The 16,396-nt window shown below is 42.7% G+C and overlaps 2 protein-coding genes across 17 annotated transcripts in view; both read right to left on the bottom strand.

Annotated features, from left to right (window-relative positions):
- The window catches only part of wdr17 (WD repeat domain 17), a 119,472-nt gene extending 110,554 nt beyond the window's left edge, over positions 1-8,918 (bottom strand). For 7 of the 16 annotated variants that reach the window (XM_051946322.1, XM_051946326.1, XM_051946328.1 and 4 more), the window contains exons 1-10: positions 8,599-8,807; positions 5,752-5,880; positions 4,728-4,911; positions 4,325-4,555; positions 4,024-4,134; positions 3,626-3,766; positions 2,564-2,686; positions 1,180-1,367; positions 932-1,100; positions 609-700 (exon numbers count right to left, since the gene is read on the bottom strand). In XM_051946322.1, the coding sequence (XP_051802282.1) occupies positions 609-700; positions 932-1,100; positions 1,180-1,367; positions 2,564-2,686; positions 3,626-3,766; positions 4,024-4,134; positions 4,325-4,555; positions 4,728-4,911; positions 5,752-5,874 (1,362 nt within the window). In that variant the 5' untranslated portion in view covers positions 5,875-5,880; positions 8,599-8,807. The other 9 variants (XR_007941157.1, XR_007941156.1, XR_007941155.1 and 6 more) reach the window with 6 other exon arrangements.
- A 4,352-nt stretch (positions 8,919-13,270) lies between these two features.
- On the bottom strand, positions 13,271-15,995 carry hmgb2a (high mobility group box 2a). Its single transcript, XM_022220144.2, has 5 exons — positions 15,864-15,995; positions 14,953-15,112; positions 14,549-14,697; positions 14,278-14,452; positions 13,271-13,934 (listed from the first exon to the last, which is right to left on the bottom strand). Exons 2-5 carry the CDS (start codon positions 15,097-15,099, stop codon positions 13,755-13,757), a joined length of 651 nt encoding a protein of 216 aa, XP_022075836.2. The 5' UTR covers positions 15,100-15,112; positions 15,864-15,995; the 3' UTR covers positions 13,271-13,754.
- Between the last annotated feature and the right edge of the window lie 401 nt (positions 15,996-16,396).

The following is a 16,396-nucleotide window of genomic DNA, read 5'->3' on the forward strand; positions in this document are numbered from 1 at the left end:
CCAGACAACGTTTAACTTCCTGCTTCTTCTACCGGGGTTCTAACCAGACAACGTTTAACTTCCTGCTTCTTCTACCGGGGTTCTAACCAGACAACGTTTAACTTCCTGCTTCTTCTACCGGGGTTCTAACCAGACAACTTTTAACTTCCTGCTTCTTCTACCGGGGTTCTAACCAGACAACTTTTAACTTCCTGCTTCTTCTACCGGGGTTCTAACCAGACAATGTTTAACTTCCTGCTTCTTCTACCGGGGTTCTAACCAGACAACGTTTAACTTCCTGCTTCTTCTACCGGGGTTCGAACAAGACAACTTTTAACTTCCTGCTTCTTCTACCGGGGTTCTAACCAGACAACTTTTAACTTCCTGCTTCTTCTACCGGGGTTCTAACCAGACAACGTTTAACTTCCTGCTTCTTCTACCGGGGTTCTAACGAGACAACGTTTAACTTCCTGCTTCTTCTACCGGGGTTCTAACGAGACAACGTTTAACTTCCTGCTTCTTCTACCGGGGTTCTAACCAGACAACGTTTAACTTCCTGCTTCTTCTACCGGGGTTCTAACCAGACAACGTTTAACTTCTTGGTTCTTGTGGTCCACTGGGGTTCTAACCTCGTTGAAGCGGGTGATGATCTTTCCCTTCCGGACGTCCCAGATAAATGCTCCGTTACGAGACGTGGCTCCGGCGATACAGTTCAGGTCTCCTAGGAAACACACCGACACACAAACAGAGAATCAGCTGACACAACAGGATGAACATCCAGGATACTGTGTCAACAACAACAACAACAACAACCAGAGGAAACAGAGCATGTCCGAGAATCCGAGACTCATCTGGGAGTTTTGTGTCTCTTTGTGCTCGTTTGTGTCTTTCTGTGGTTTTGTGTCCCTTTGTGGTCATTTTGTGTGTCCTGTGTGTGTCTGTGTTGTCATACCTGGGGCCCAGGACAAAGAGTAGACCACCCCTTCGTTTCCAGGTGAGGTGTAGACGGCCGTCAGCGTGTTGGTGTCCCAGATCTTGATGGTTCCGTCGAAGCTAGCGGTGGCTAACAGGTTGGGGTCATCCGGCTTGAACTTACAGTCGAAGATGGTTTCTACGTGACCCTGGAACAGAGAACAACGGAACCATGACACCACGGTTCTAACCCGGACCCCGTTGGCAGCCAGAGGTTCTGCAGAGTACCAGGTCTCGCAGGAAGTCCCACTTCTTGGCAGCCATGTCGTAGAGCCCCACTCCTCCGTCCATGAAGCAGCAGACGGCGTGGCCCGGGGGGAGGGAGAAGGACCGATTCTGGGACAGCGTGGGGGGAGGAACCGCCTCGCTGGTGGAACTGGTGTGTTGACTTCTACTGGGAGAACCGGAGCTCCTGGCTGCAGACAGAACCACATGTTTAGGAACACAATGACAATCAGACACACAATCCTTCATAGTGACCCGCTAAAGGTGTCAGAGTGGATCTAATTCAGAGAAACGTTTGGTGTCTCTGCGTGGTGGTTTTCTGTCTCTGTTGTCATTTTCTGTCTTATTTGTGTTGTTTTGTGGTTGTTTTGAGTCATGATTGTGTTGCTTTTGGTCTCATTGTAGTTGTTTTGTAGCCTAGCCGCACTAGACAACCCACGGCAACGGATTTAATTCTCTGCCAGGGTGGGTCTAGTTACCCTCCATAAGGCTCGAGGCTGGATTCTCCTAAAACTGGCCGGACCAATCACCATGAAGTGTAGAGTCAGAAGGCGGGCGTAACTAAGTGACGACAGAGGCGTGACGATTCTGACAGAAACAACCGGCGCACAATAAACAGTTATCTTTCGACTTGGCTTTGGCCACAGCCCTTAAAGATTTGAAGCTAAAATTCAACTTGAAAGATAAACAAAGGACGGCACTGAAGTGTTTCATTGAGAAGAAAGACGTATTTGGACTTATGCCGACGGGATATGGCAAATCCTTAATATACCAGTTGGCTCCGCTGGTTGGGAAGCTAATGGGACTTAGCCACAATCCGCCGGTGCTCTAGGAACTACGTCAGCCTATTCGTTGCGCTGATTGGTTGTACACCTACCCAATTGCTGCAGAGTGATTTGATAGACAACCTTTTAGCCCGCCTCCCTCCCTGTCGAGCTTCCCTAGACCCTTGTGCCGTCAGAAACATGGGTGTAGCATGGCTAGGCTAGTTGTTTTGTGTATTTTGTGGACGTTTTGTGTCTCTTTGTGGTTGTTTTGTGTCCCTTTGGTTGTTTTGTGTCTCTTTGTGGTTGTTTTGTGTCTCTTTGGTTGTTTTGTGTCCCTTTGTGGTTGTTTTGTGTCTCTTTGTGGTTGTTTTGTGCCTCTTTGTGGTTGTTTTGTGTCTCTTTGTGGTGGTTTTGTGTCTCTTTGTGGTTGTTTTGTGCCTCTTTGTGGTTGTTTTGTGTCTCTTTGTGGTGGTTTTGTGTCTCTTTGTGGTGGTTTTGCACGTCTTTTCTATCATTTTGTCTCAACTGTAGCGCTTACAGTGGCCTGCATCCCTCTGTTGTGTTTGGATTTGGTGTTGTGTTGTGTATCAGATTGTGTTAGACTGTGTTGTGTTTCTCACCTTTCTTTGCCAGAGGAGAGTTGAGGACGTGCAGAGCGTGGAACCCCGTCTTCTTCAGCTTGAAACTGTCCAGAGGAGTCGACCTCGACACGTTCCAAACCCTCAACACGCCGACCTGTGAGTCTGACAGACACACAAACCCGTCAACACAATTCTACCACCGATCACACAGCTCTCCTGCCTGTGGATTCAACATTTGTCTCTTTTTTTTATATTTTATATCTAGTTTTTATTATTATTTTTCTTGTTATCTCATTTTATATCAAGTTTGTCTTCTTCTTGTGTTGTTTTTTCTCATTTTGTTCCTTGTTTTTTTAGGTTTTGTGTTTCGTTTTTCTCATATTGTTTCTCATTCTGTGTTGGTTTGTTTCTCATTTTTCTTGTTTTTCTTATTTTGAGTCTTGTTTTTATATGTAGTTTTTCTTCCTGTTGTGTTGTTTTTTCTCATTTTGTTCCTTGTTTTTTAGGTTTTGTGTTTCGTTTTTCTCATATTGTTTCTCATTCTGTGTTGGTTTGTTTCCCATTTTTCTCGTTTTTCTTATTTTGAGTCTTGTTTTTATATGTAGTTTTTCTTCCTGTTGTGTTGGTTTTTCTCATTTTGTTTCTTGTTTTTTAGGTTTTGTTCCTCATATTTCTCATTTAACATCTAGTTCTTTTGGTTTGTTTCCCATTTTTTGTGTGTTTCTCAATGTTGCGTCTTGTTTTATCTCATTTTAAAAGCACTTTTTGTGTTGGTTTTTCTCATTATGTTTCTTATTTTTAGGTTTTGTATCTCTGTTTTTCTTGTTTTCTGTTAATTTGTTTCCCATTTTTCTTGTTTTTCTTATACTGTGTCTTGTTTTATTTCATTTTTTATCTAGCTTTTCTTATTTTGGTTCTCTCATTTTGTTTCTTGTTTTTTAGGTTTTGTGCCTCATTTCTCTCGTCTTGTCTCAGTTTTCCTGCTCTTTGAGTCCGTCATCTCTGTGGATTTACCGCTTGAACACAGAAGGTGTATCTTACTAACCCACCGGCCGGCGTTTTACAGGCGAGTCCAGGTCGTAGACTCGTCCCGCTGCTTACCTCCGGTGATGAACATGCCGGGAGCAGAAGGAACCCAGGCCAGACACTGGACCGAAGCCGCCGCCGAGGGGAAGCAGAAGGAGGTGATGCAGGTCAGAGCCTCGCTGTCCACCAGCCGGATGCCGTTGTGGAGGTTGGACACTGAGAGACAGATGGAGAGCATCATCATCATCACACCTCTGATTTTAAAAAAATGTGACCATATTTTACTCTATGAAGTGATTCCAGATGACGGATGCTGTGAATTTTATTCTGTGTCGGTAAAATTAACCCTCCTGTTATGTTTGTTTCTCAGGAACAGCAACGATGTCAGTTTGACCCGGAGCACGGTTCATTATCCAGAAATGGCAGAAACTAAAAACTTGTTTAAGTTTCAAAGACTGTTAATTCAGTCTGACCCAGTAAATAGTCGGTGGACAGAGGATCCCATTCCAGAGCGCTGACTGGATCCTCCTCGTCCGTTCCCTCCAGAGACTCCGGTCGAAGGACGTGTTTCTGACTTTTACTGCCTGGACAGAAAAAAACAAAAGTCTGAGGGTAAGGTTTGGGTTGGATTTAGGGTCGGGGTTGGTCAAAGCTGTAATTTTGGTGATTTTATTAAAGATAATCTGTTTTTTCCACCAGCTGGCAGGTTGTGAGGTCCAGAGAGTTAATTAAGTAGTTTCATTTATTTCGTGGCGTTCAGGTGTGAATCCATACCTGGCTGAAACACCGACAAACTTCCGTCCGTGTGTCCGAACACCAGCTTGCCCTTCTTGGTGGGATGCCACCTGAACAGGCAGATATCAGAGAGGAAGGAGTGGGCTTCTTTGTGCACCGTGACGCCGGGGTCCGGGCCTCGATAGACCCAGATGTACAGTGGACCTCGCTGGGACACGAAGGCGATGCCATCCGCCGAGTTCCAGCACCAGCTGACCGACACCGGAACGCCTGAGAGACACGAAGAGACGTTAAGAACCAGAAAGACGAACTGTTGGATGACATTTCTAGACTTTCTGTGTGTAAGAGACTAAGGTGGTTCAACTATCCACGGACAGCTAGCTGTAAAGCATCAGTTACCATGGTAACATGCCTACTAACCCTCTAGCCTCCATCTTCCCACCTTTAGTGTTGTCCAGTCTGGCCACAGCCTTCTTCTCCGCCACGTTCCAGACAATCAGCAGGTTGTCGGCCGACGCCGATGCGAACAGGTCGGGGTTGTCGGGACACCAGCTGATGGCCGTGATGGTCTTCTTGTGCTCTGACATGATGGACCTCAGCTTGAACTCATTGTACTGCTGGTCCAGCTGCAGAGGAGCAAAAGGAAAAGTTCAGAACATATAGTCCATCGTTAGAGGGTCCAGAGATCCAGGAGATCAGGAAGAAAACACAAACCAGGTCCAAGAACACAAACCTGGGGAACACCTGGGACAGGTAACAGGAAATGAAGACAAACAAACAGGAAGTAGAGACAAACAAGCTGATGTAAACAGGAAGTAGAGACAAATACGCTCATGTAAACAGGAAGTCTCCCTGTGTAGAAACACACAGGGATTTCAAAATAAAAGCAGGAAATAAACAAACCAAAACCACAAAACAGGTCAAGAAGGAAACAAAGAGCAGCTGATCAACCCCCGGACCTTCATTAATGAAGAGGAGAACCTCAAGGAACCTCTGGTGTTGGGAGGTTCTAGAGGAACCTTTAAAATCACGGCTCAGAGAACAGGTTGCTGGAGGAACATTATTAAGTACAACTGTACAAACTGCAGTGTTTTAGCGTGCATTCAATCAGCCTGCTTCATAAAAACACGGACAGCTTTACACACTTCAGTTTATTCCAATAGGAAACCATTAAACCCCAATACTTCCATAGTTCTGGAGTTTTCTGCTGGTTCTAGGAGATGAAACAGAAAAACAAACTGAAGAACTAATTCAGATTCCAGTTTGTTGCCTTTAAATTATGGAACTGAAGGTATTAATACGAGTTACTGGGAAAATCAGGATCTTGTTTGACTTTCTGCTGCAGATTTGCTAACGCTAAGTTCTCTACTCGACAAATGTAAAGAAAGAAAAGTTTCATCTCCAATGTCTGGTTTTCTTATGTTTGAGGATAAAAGAACAATAAAAAATACGAATAAAAACCTCACCTGGTAGATGTAAATGGCCAGAGTAGCACAGTAGGCGAATCGATCTCCGCTGGCAGCACAAACATCTTTGTTCCAGGGCTGACAGCCGGCGGCCAACAAACCCACCTGCTTCACCTTCGCCATCGTCACCTGGACACACAGAGGACTTCAGTTTGAGTCATTTTAAACACGTTCTGTGTCATTTTAAGCACATTCTGAGTCATTTTAAACACATTCTGAGCCATTTTAAACACATCATGAGCCATTTTAAACACATCATGAGCCATTTTAAACACATCATGAGCCATTGTGCAGGGCGGCATGGCTCAGTGGGTAGAGTGGCCGTCTTATAACTAGAAGGTTGCCGATTCGATCCTTGGCCCATCGTGTTCATGTTGAGGTGTCCCTGAGCAAGACATCAAACCCCTAATTGCTCCTGGTGGGTCGTGGTTAGCGCCTTGCATGGCAGCTTCCACCATCAGTGTGTGAATGTGACGTATCTTGTAAAGCACTCTGGGTACCTTGCAGGTATACAGCTTTGAGTCATTTCCATTTCTGATGAGTTTTGAACAAGATTTGATTTGAACCCATTTTGAGCAATTCTGGGCAAATTTTCAGTCATTTTTAGTCAGATTTCAGTAATTTTAGACAAATTTTGATTCACCTTGGACAAATTTTGTGCAATTCATTTTGAGTCATTTTACAGCGATTTTTGACAAGTTTTGAGTCACTTTGGACCATTTTTAGGTCATTTTGGAGTCATTTTAAGCCAGTTTTGGTTAATTTTGGACAGATTTTTAGTCATTTTGAGTCAGTTTTTACCTCCAGCATCTTTATTTAAGGTAATATTTTCCAGTGAAGTTGTGTTTGAGCTGCAGTAGGATTAGATGATTAAACAGAGGACTGGATTAATGGATTAATCTCTGCTCTGATTGGCTGCTGCTCTACTCCAGGATCTGCTTCCATCAGTCAGAATAAACCACGTTCCTTCTGGGTAAACTGGTTCTCCGGTTTGTTGAATTCAGAGGAGCAGCTTTCAAAGGCGGGTCTTCAAAAACCTCCCGTCTGGTTCAAACCGGCTCATTAGCATCTGAAGGCATCGTTCAGGAGATAACGAGGGTCAGGAAGTCCAGCTTCTGTTTCACCTGGAAGGTTTTTGAAGCGACGCCGACACGACTGTTTCCTGTTTTACATGTCAACGTGGACAAGCGTTACTGTCACGTTTTTAGTCATTTTAAATGGACTGGAGTCATTTTGAGGCCATTTTCAGGCATTTTTGAAGAGTTTTGAGTAATCTTGGACAAACTTTGAGTCATTATGGACACATTTTCAGTAACTGTACAAGTTTTGAGTCATTTGGACCAGTTGGAGGCCTCTCAAACCAATTTTGATACATTTAGACAGTAATTTTATACTTCTGAGTCACTCTGAACAAATTTTGAGTTATTTTAGGCAAACTGTGTCATTTTGAGTAATTTAAGACTCATTTTGATTTATTTTTCATCAGTTTTGAGTCATTTCAACCAAATGTTGAGTAATTTTCTGTCCATTTTCAGTCATATTAGAGAAGTTTTGCATCATATTAGATAAATTTTGAGTCATTCTGAACCCATCTTGAATAATTTTTCTGAAAGTTTTGAGCCATTTTAAAAGAGTTTTCAGTAATTTTGAATACATTTTTAGTTATTTTTAAACCATTTTGAGTTGTGTTAGGAAAGTTTTGAGCCATTTTAAACCAGTTTGATTATTTTTGGACAGATTTTGATTCATTCTGAAGCAGTTTCCAGTCATTTGAGACAGATTTGAGTCATTTGAGATTACTTTTGTGGTCATTTTAGATCAGCTTTAGGTCGTTTTAGACAAATTAAAATAGCCATTTTTGACGAGTTTTGAGTCCTTCTGAACCAGTTTCAGTCCAAAAACACTTTACTCTTGCAGCCTACATCAGAATTTTGTGAGTTTTACTCTTAGTTTAGATGTTTTAGAGTCTATCTAGAAAACAAAAAATGATCAATCAGATTCTTAGTTACTTGTACAGCTTAAGGTTTTATTTTTTATCTTCTTATAAAAACAACAGAAAAGCTGCTGGAGCTGAAGTTTGGTCGTCATCAATATTTAGAAGACTTTAACATTTACGACATTTAGAACATTTAGAACAGATTTAAGACAAAGTTTATTTGATGTTTTAGCACAGAATTTAATGTTATGATCCTCAAACACCGGGAAAGATGTGACGCTAATGAAAATGTGGATTTTTCAAAATGAAAGCAAAACAAATTCTCAGTAAATGTGAAGCATCAGTACTGAAATTTACAAGACAAACCGGAACCAAGCAGATTTATTTTAGCTGAATGATGAAAAAAACTGAGACTTTAGGATCAAGTGTGACTTAAGTGATGCCACGCCCACGCTGTGACGTCACTCCAGGTGTGCATCTGGCTTCCACGGGTTGGTTTGCTGAGGCAATAACAATAAAGAAAGGGAAAAAAACAAAAAAAACAAAAAAACGGGTTGGTTTCAGGTGATTTTCTGGTTCTGTTCTGACAAAGCTCACAGTGACAGTAAATCAGAAGGAACACCGACCAGTTTACAGTCAAACCGGAAGCGTTTCTCTCAGAGAACGTTTTAAATCGCAGCCGATAAACGTCACAGAAAGCTGACGCCATCAGATCTCACCTGAGAGTCTCCTGACGACAGAATAAATGAAGAACCTCATAGAACAGAATGAGCTTCTCCAGCGAGCAATCAGGAGCTTGCGTGTCTGTGCGTCTGTTTGTGCGTGCGTGTGAGTCTATGTATGTGCGTGCGTGTGCGTGTGCGTGTGCCCGTCAGCTGAGCACCTGTGCGGGCGGACCTGATAATAAATACCTGATCTATCGATGATCGATCCTCGAAGCTTCATCAACAGGTTTCAGCTCCAACTAATCCCTGCGTGAGACACACCTGCGCGTGGCGGCGGGGTCGCGCACGGCGGCGGCGGGTTTTCTGTTGTGCGCGCGGAACAGCGGTCTCACTTCAGTGTGTGTTCGTGATTCACCGCGCGTGTTTGTGTGCATCTGTGTGTGTGTGCGTGTACGTGTGTCTGTGCGTGTCCTCACCGTCAGGCTCGTGCACCGCGGACAGCTCCCGGTGCTGAAGCGAGCAGCACCGATCTCCGTCCTCCTCCAGGTGGGCTGTAACGGCGCCGCTGATTGGTCCGCGTGAGGAATCATCGCGATCAGCTATTGGCTGCCCGCAGCGTGACGTCACACAATCCCAACATGACGTGTGATTAAATTAGAGGGAACCAGCCACCGTTTGTTCACATCCAATCTGGTTTATAATCACATATTTAGATTTACTGATCAATGATTCATCTAGAATATAGAATAATTTATATTTATTAAAGCAGCTTCCTGTCACGTTTATACTGGTGGTGGATTTTAAAATCAGCTTTATTACTGGCTTGATTTTAGCTTTGGCCTCATTTTAGAAGTGTTTTGTGTTTTGTTCAGAATAAGGGATATGATGTGATTATATTATAGCGAACCAACCATGGTCCATACAGATTTTTCTTCTTTGTTTTTGTCACTTTCTTCCTTGTTTTTGTCGTTTTCTGTCTTGTTTTCATCATTTTATGTCTTGCTTTTGTCACTTTCTATCTCTGTTTTGTCATTTTCTGTCTCGTTTTTGTTGTTTTCTTTCTCATTTTTGTCATTTTGTGTCTTGCTTTTGTCACTTTCTTCCTTGTTTTTGTCATTTTGTGGCTTTCTTTTGTCACTTTCTTCCTTGTTTTTGTCATTTTGTGCCTTGTTTGTGTTATTTTCTGTCTTGATAGTGGTAAACCATCATCTTCTAGGAGCAAACTTTTAGATGATCGTAGGAAACCACCAGTAGAACTCACAGCTGTTTAATAGTGAAAGTAAGAACATTTCCACATGAAGGGAACTCCAAGGATTGGAACTAAACAGCTGTAGCTCTAAGAAAACCACTGACTAGTGAGGATGATCAGAAACATCGTCTTCAGTTTATTAGATAGCATAAAGATTGGACTCTGAAGCACTGGAAGAAGGTCATGTGGTCTGATGAGTCCAGATTTACCCTGTTCCAGAGGGATGGGGGCAGTAGATTAGGTTTGGTTTTGGTCCTGGTTTTAGACCTTTTGAGGACTGGTTTAGGACTGTCTTGGACGAGTCTTGGACTTTTTCTGGAGTAGTTTAGGTTTGGTTTTGGTCCCAACTCTGCTGGTTTTTGACTTTTTTAGGACTGGTTTCAGACTGGATTCTGACTGGTTCTGAACAGCTTTTAAACTGGTTTAGGTTGGATTTCAGTCCTGGTTTCAAACTTTTATAGGACTGGTTCTGGACTTTCTTGGGACTGGTTTATGTCTGGTTCCAGTCTTGGTTCTCCTGATTCTGGATGTGATTTAAAGTTGGTTTCGGATTTATTTTACTCTGGATCTGGTCCTGGATGAGGACTGGTTTCAGACTGTCTTGGGCAGGTCTTTTTTAACCCCAAGAACACTAAACCTACCATCGAGCATGGAGGTGGCAGTATCATGCTCTGTGGAACTGGACCTTTCCACAGAGTAAATGGAATAATGAAGAAGGAGGATTCAAAGAACTTTATTTTTCCGATAGGAACTTCATTTGTGCCAGAGCATCTGTGTGTAAGTTGTACATACAAAGATAATATACATAATAAACACAAGCAGCATACTATAACATACAAGACATCCAACATACCAGAGATAGTAGATAAGAAGACTGATAAAAATATAAGATAAAAAAATAAAAAACTTACATGTTATCCTTACAAAAAATTGAATACTAAATATATAAATAATTAAACACATTTTAAAAGGTGGTAACAAAATAGATAAAATGGCTCAATCATTCATAAGTCTGATGGATGTTGGCACAAAACTTGACATGGCCCTCCTGGTCTTAAAAATGAGTGACCTGTATCTCTGACCTGAGGGCAGCAAACTGTAGTATCTGTACAGTGTGTGAGTGGTGTCTGATGCTATTTGTGTTCCCTTAAGTTTTGTCCTTCTGTCGTAGATGCTAATGAGTGGTTCTTGCTCCAGTCTGATTATTTTACTGCACATTGTTATAATTCTGTTTAGTGGATTGCGGTGGATGGTGGATAGAGACCCAAACCAGGCTGAGATGTTGAAAGTGATAACTGATTCAATGAAACATTTATAGAAAGCCGTTAAAACTGACCGGTGAACCTGAAGTTTTTGGATTACCTCCATGTTCTTCATGAAAACCTAAGACCATCAGCAGAAGGTTGATCTTGGACACAGTTGGATGTTTCAACCAGACAATGAGTCCAAACACACATTAGACGTGGTAAAGAAATGGTTCCATCAGGCTGGAATGAAGGTTCTAGAATGAAGGTTCTAGACTGGTCTCCCCAAAGTCCTGACTTAGACCCATCAAGAACCTGAAGAACCAAGTCAGAATAACCACAAATGTAGAGGAAGTGCACCAATTCTGATGCTGGTCCACTACATTTGTCATCTTTCGGTCTCAGGCTTGAGTCTGATGATACCGCCACCTCCATGCCTGATGGAATAGGTATAGAGTCCAGAGGAGTCAAAGATGAACCAGCAGATGGGGGCATCAGGGTAAGAAGAGAGGCTAGTGCCTACCAGTCTGTGGGGGTTAGGATTATGATCTGGGGTTGGTCAGGTTCTTATGTTCCCAAAGAATGAGATCAGCTGATAACTGAAGATACTGAAGGACCAGGTCTTTACATCAGTGAAGGCTTTCTTCATGTTCCAAGATGACGATGTCAGGATTCATGGGGTCACACTGAAAATGAGTGGATCAGGGAGGATGAGATGGATTGTCCTCCACAGAGTCCAGACCTCAGACCCACTGAGGATCTTTGGGATGTTCTGGAGAAGACTTTCTGAAGCGGTTTTCAGTACTTTTAGACAAGTTTTGAGTCATTTTGAACAGATTTTCAGTCATTTTAGATGTGTTTTGAGTCACTTTAAACCATTTTAGAGTCATTTTGGATTGATTTGGGGCCATCTTTAACCAGTTTGTTGGTCATTTTAGTCCAGTTTTGAGTAATTTTGGACAAATAAGTTATTTTGAACCCATTTTCAGTACTTTTAGACAAGTTTTGTAACATTTTTAAATCAGTTTGGATTAGTTTTGGACAAATTATGAATGTTTTTATACCAATTTTGAGTCATTTAAAGTCATTTTTAGTAATCATTTTTGTATCTTTTTGTGTCATTTTTACATCTGTGTCATTTCTGGATCTTAGTGTTTTTACATTTTTGTGTTCTTATTTTTACATCTGTCATTTTTGTCTTTTAGTGTTATTTTTACATCTTCTAGTGTAATTTCTACATCCTTTAGTGTCATTTTTGGATCTTTAAGTCTTTTACATCTTTTAGTGTCTTTTTTGTCATTTCTGTATCTTTTGTGGACTGCTTAGTGCTGTAGTGGTTAGCACTTTTGCCTTGCAGCAAGAACATCCCAGGTTCAAATCCTGGCCTGGGATCTTTCTGCATGGAGTTTGCATGTTCTCCCTGTGCATGCGTGGGTTTTCTCCGGGTACTCCGGCTTCCTCCCACAGTCCAAAAACATGCTGAGGTTAATTGGTTACTCTAAATTGTCTGTAGGTGTGAATGTGAGTGTGATTGTGTGTCTGTATATGTAGCCCTGTGACAGACTGGTGACCTGTCCAGGGTGTCCCCTGCCTTCACCAGAGTCAGCTGGGATAGACTCCAGCACCCCCATGACCCTAGTGAGGATAAAGCGGTGTATAGAGGATGAATGGATGGATGTCACTTTTGCATCTTTTAGCATTATTTTTGGATATTTTATCATGTTTTGCATCTTTTGGTGTTACTTGTTTATCATTTCGTGTCGTTTATGCATCTTTTAGTATTTTTGGATCTTTTCGTGTTACTTATGCATCGTCTATTTTGTAAAGCGTCTTTGAGTGACCAAAAAAAAAAGTGCTATATAAATTCAATGTATTAATGGCGGCATGGCTCAGTGGATAGAGTGGCTGTCTTGTAACTGGAAGGTTGCTGGTTCAATACTCGGCCCGTCGTGTTCATGTTAAGTGACACCTAACTGCTCCTGGTGGGTCGTGGTTAGCGCCTTGGATGGCAGCTTCCACTATCAGTGTGTGAATGTGACGTATCATGTGAAGTGCTTTGGATAAAAAGTACTATATAAATACAACCATTTTTGGATTTGTCATTTCTCATCTTTTGGTGTTACTTGTTTATCATTTAGTGTCGTTTATGCGTCTAACATCCCATCGTTTAGTGTCCCTTTTGTATCTTTCAGCATCACCGTTTTAAAAATCTTAAATCGTTTTCTGAGTCTGCCCTCATTTGATGTTTGACTAAAAGCAGCTGGACTCTCCTACCTGGACCCAGGTGACTAAAACCTCCTGCCAGGTGTTCATGCTGGCAGCTCACAGCTGAACTCAGGTGTTACTAAAGTCACTAATCTGCACCTAAATAGAACAAGAGCTTCATTAATGGGATTAAACCCTCAATAAGTCCCATTTCCACACGTTTATAATCAATATACAAAATTTTATTACAAAAGAAAATCCGTTCTACAAGTCTTCAGAGTTCCACATTAAAAATGGCTGCAAACACTTTTAATCCAACTACAAATAAATCCTGGTAGTAAAACGACAGTGAAGAAACAGCAGCACCACTACAACAGAAAACATGAGCAGTGCTTCCAGAAACAATAATTTCTTTAAAAAAAAAAACAAGAACAAAACAAACTTTACTTGCTGCTGTCCACCGCCTGCACAGAAGTCCACGTTTGATCACAGGAGACTTACATCTGGGGCTACGATGGAAACAACCCCAGCTCAGCAGAAAAACAGTCAAAATAAGAATTCATACGGGGAATAAGCAACAAAAACTAGATCCCTGAATTGGAGGAGTACAGGTCAGACCCTACAGGGACAGCAGGCTATACTGATGGAATCATCCACAAACAAACGGAGTTAAGCTCAACAAACTTCACATCCTTTAACACACTTTAGTCATCATCCTCATCATCGTCATCTTCATCCTCCTCCTCGTCGTCCTCCTCTTCATCGTCGTCGTCGTCGTCATCGTCGGCCGGCTCGGCCTTCTTGGGGGCGGGCCGTCCGGGGCCGCTCTTCTTCCCGGCGTCGCTCTTCCCTGAGCCGCCCTTGGCTCTGTAGGCGGCCATGTCCTGGAAAGAAATGAACAGGAACATTTTATTCATTCTGAACACGTATTCAGTCATCTTACTGAGCTTCAAGTCAATTTAAACCAGCTTTATTTTGGACAAATGAGTCATTTTGAACCCATTTTCAGTGATTTTAGACAAATTGAGAGTCACATGGAACCCGTTTCAAGTCATTTGAGGAGTTTTCGGTCATTTTAAACCAGCTTTTAGTCATTCTGGACTCATTTTACTGAGTTTTAAGTCAATCATGAGTCCTTTTAAACCAGTTTTGATCTGTTTTACACTAAACAGTCCATATTTACTGCAGCATCACTACATTATCATACGTCTGTGATCTTGTGCGTACCTTCTCGTATTTCTCCTTGAGTTTGCCAGCCTTGGCCTCGTAGGGCTGCTTGTCCTTGGGGCTCTGTGTGGCCCACAGCTCGCCCAGCTTCTTGGCGATGTCGCCGATGGAGATCCCGGGGTTCTCCTCCTTGATCCTGGAGCGGTGGTCCGAGCAAAACACGAAGAACGCGGAGCTGAGGAGGAACAAAGGGGGAGAAGGTTCAACAACCGGAACCCGGCAAAGTGACTTTCTACGGTTTATTTCTTAAGAACACCAAACATGGACTCACGGGGGCCTCTTGGGGGCATTGGGGTCCTTCTTCTTCTTGCCCTTCTTGGCGCCTTTAGGAGGGATGTAGGACTTCATCTCTCTGTCGTATCTGGCCTTATCGCTCTTGGCCATTTCCTCAAACTTCCCCTTCTCCTTAGGAGTCATGCTCTACAGAAGACAGGAGGAAGAAGTCTTAAAACAGACATTCAGCTTTTATATCATGCATACCTAACCTCTCATTTGCAGTTTTCTTGCTTTTCTTACTAGTTTGGCTAATTTTAGTCAGATTTTGAACCATTTTGGGAACATTTTCAGTAACTTTCAGTTTGTTTTCAATAACTTGAAACCAGTTTTGATTTATCTTGAACAATTTTTGTAGTGTGGAGAGCCCTGATAAGAGCTAAACACCGCCCAGTTCATCACCTTCCATCTCTCGGAGCATTTCTTGGAGAACTCAGAGAAGCTGACGCTGGTTCCTGGGTGTTTCTTCTTGTGCTCCTCCCGGCAGGTCGCCACAAAGAAGGCGTAGGAGGAGGTTTTTCCTCTCGGCTTGTTTGGGTCTTTTCTCATGACTGCGATTAACCTACAAACAAAAAACGCCACAAGAAACAGCCTGTTAATGTCGGTGAGCTACAAAACTTTACACAAGCACGTAAACTTTTAAACTGAATTAATCTAGATGATAATAAATATCCCCACAACCGTCGTCTCCTGCTCTAAGTGGTATTTCTGCGGCTCTGATAAAGCCTGCGGCCGCCCGGAGGCTGTTTTTAAGCTCTAATCGGATTTCTGCCTCTCTGGGACAAAAAGACGCGACTCCATTTTGTATCTTCCCGCCTAAACCGCGGCTGCGCCCGAAACTTCCCCAACAAAGTGACCCGGTACGAACCGGTTCAGTCCCGCACAAACACGGCGGTCTGTAGCCGTCAGCCGGCCGGCCGTAGAGCCAGAACCAGAACCGAACCCAACCCAGACTTCATTCGGAGTTAAACCTGGAGTAGAGCTAGCAGGCTAAGCTACCAGACCAAATGGCGTTTGAAGTGCATGTTGCGCACTAAGTTGGGCAGATTGAACCGCTGTGAAAACAGACAAACTCCACCTTTAGTTGATTCAAACGAACTCAAACCGACAGTTTCCTCCACAAACGAGATTTAAACTAATTTACGCAAACGTTGAAACGACATAAATTCAAACCGTGAGTTAACTAAACGGGCTTAAGTAGCAGTAAAGCTGATCAAACACAAGCTGGGTGTTGTGTAGATTAAATCAAGCCGTGAAAGATAACTTTAAATGATAAAAACATGAGATAAAGCGGTAAAAACAACAAACCTTACCTGTTCTCGGCGAGACAACCAGTAACCGACTGAATGAGGAAGAACGCGCAACTGTTTTGTCACCGTTCGCGAGGCCCAACTAACTTGACTAGAACTAGCTCCTAAGCTCCACCCCCGCTGTGAGACGATTGGTTGGAAAATCTGCATTTAAATTTGAACCAGGGCTCGGGAGGAAAAAGCCGCCACGATTGGTCGAAGCTTCCCATCATGTTTGTGTGCGTCCCCTGAGCGCTGATTGGCTGCGGCTGGGTTTTAAACGTATGGCGCGAAAAAGCTTCTTTGTTCGCTGCTGGCGGAGAAAAGCGTCCCGATGTGTCTGGTTATGGTTTAACCGTTTGTTTTCTACCGGCAGCCACAACAGAACGGCTTCTGTCTCCGGTTAAATGAGTAAATAAATAGATAAAAACAAAACCTGCTCGGCGGGTTCATCCAGAAACAGAGCCTCAGTGGCCACTTTCATACAGAGAAGTCAAAATAATAATAAAATACATATAATCTGGCATTTTAGCATGAAAACAATACAAAAAGACAAA

The sequence above is a fragment of the Acanthochromis polyacanthus genome, chromosome 3, assembly GCF_021347895.1.
Source record: "Acanthochromis polyacanthus isolate Apoly-LR-REF ecotype Palm Island chromosome 3, KAUST_Apoly_ChrSc, whole genome shotgun sequence".
Taxonomy (NCBI): domain Eukaryota; kingdom Metazoa; phylum Chordata; class Actinopteri; family Pomacentridae; genus Acanthochromis; species Acanthochromis polyacanthus.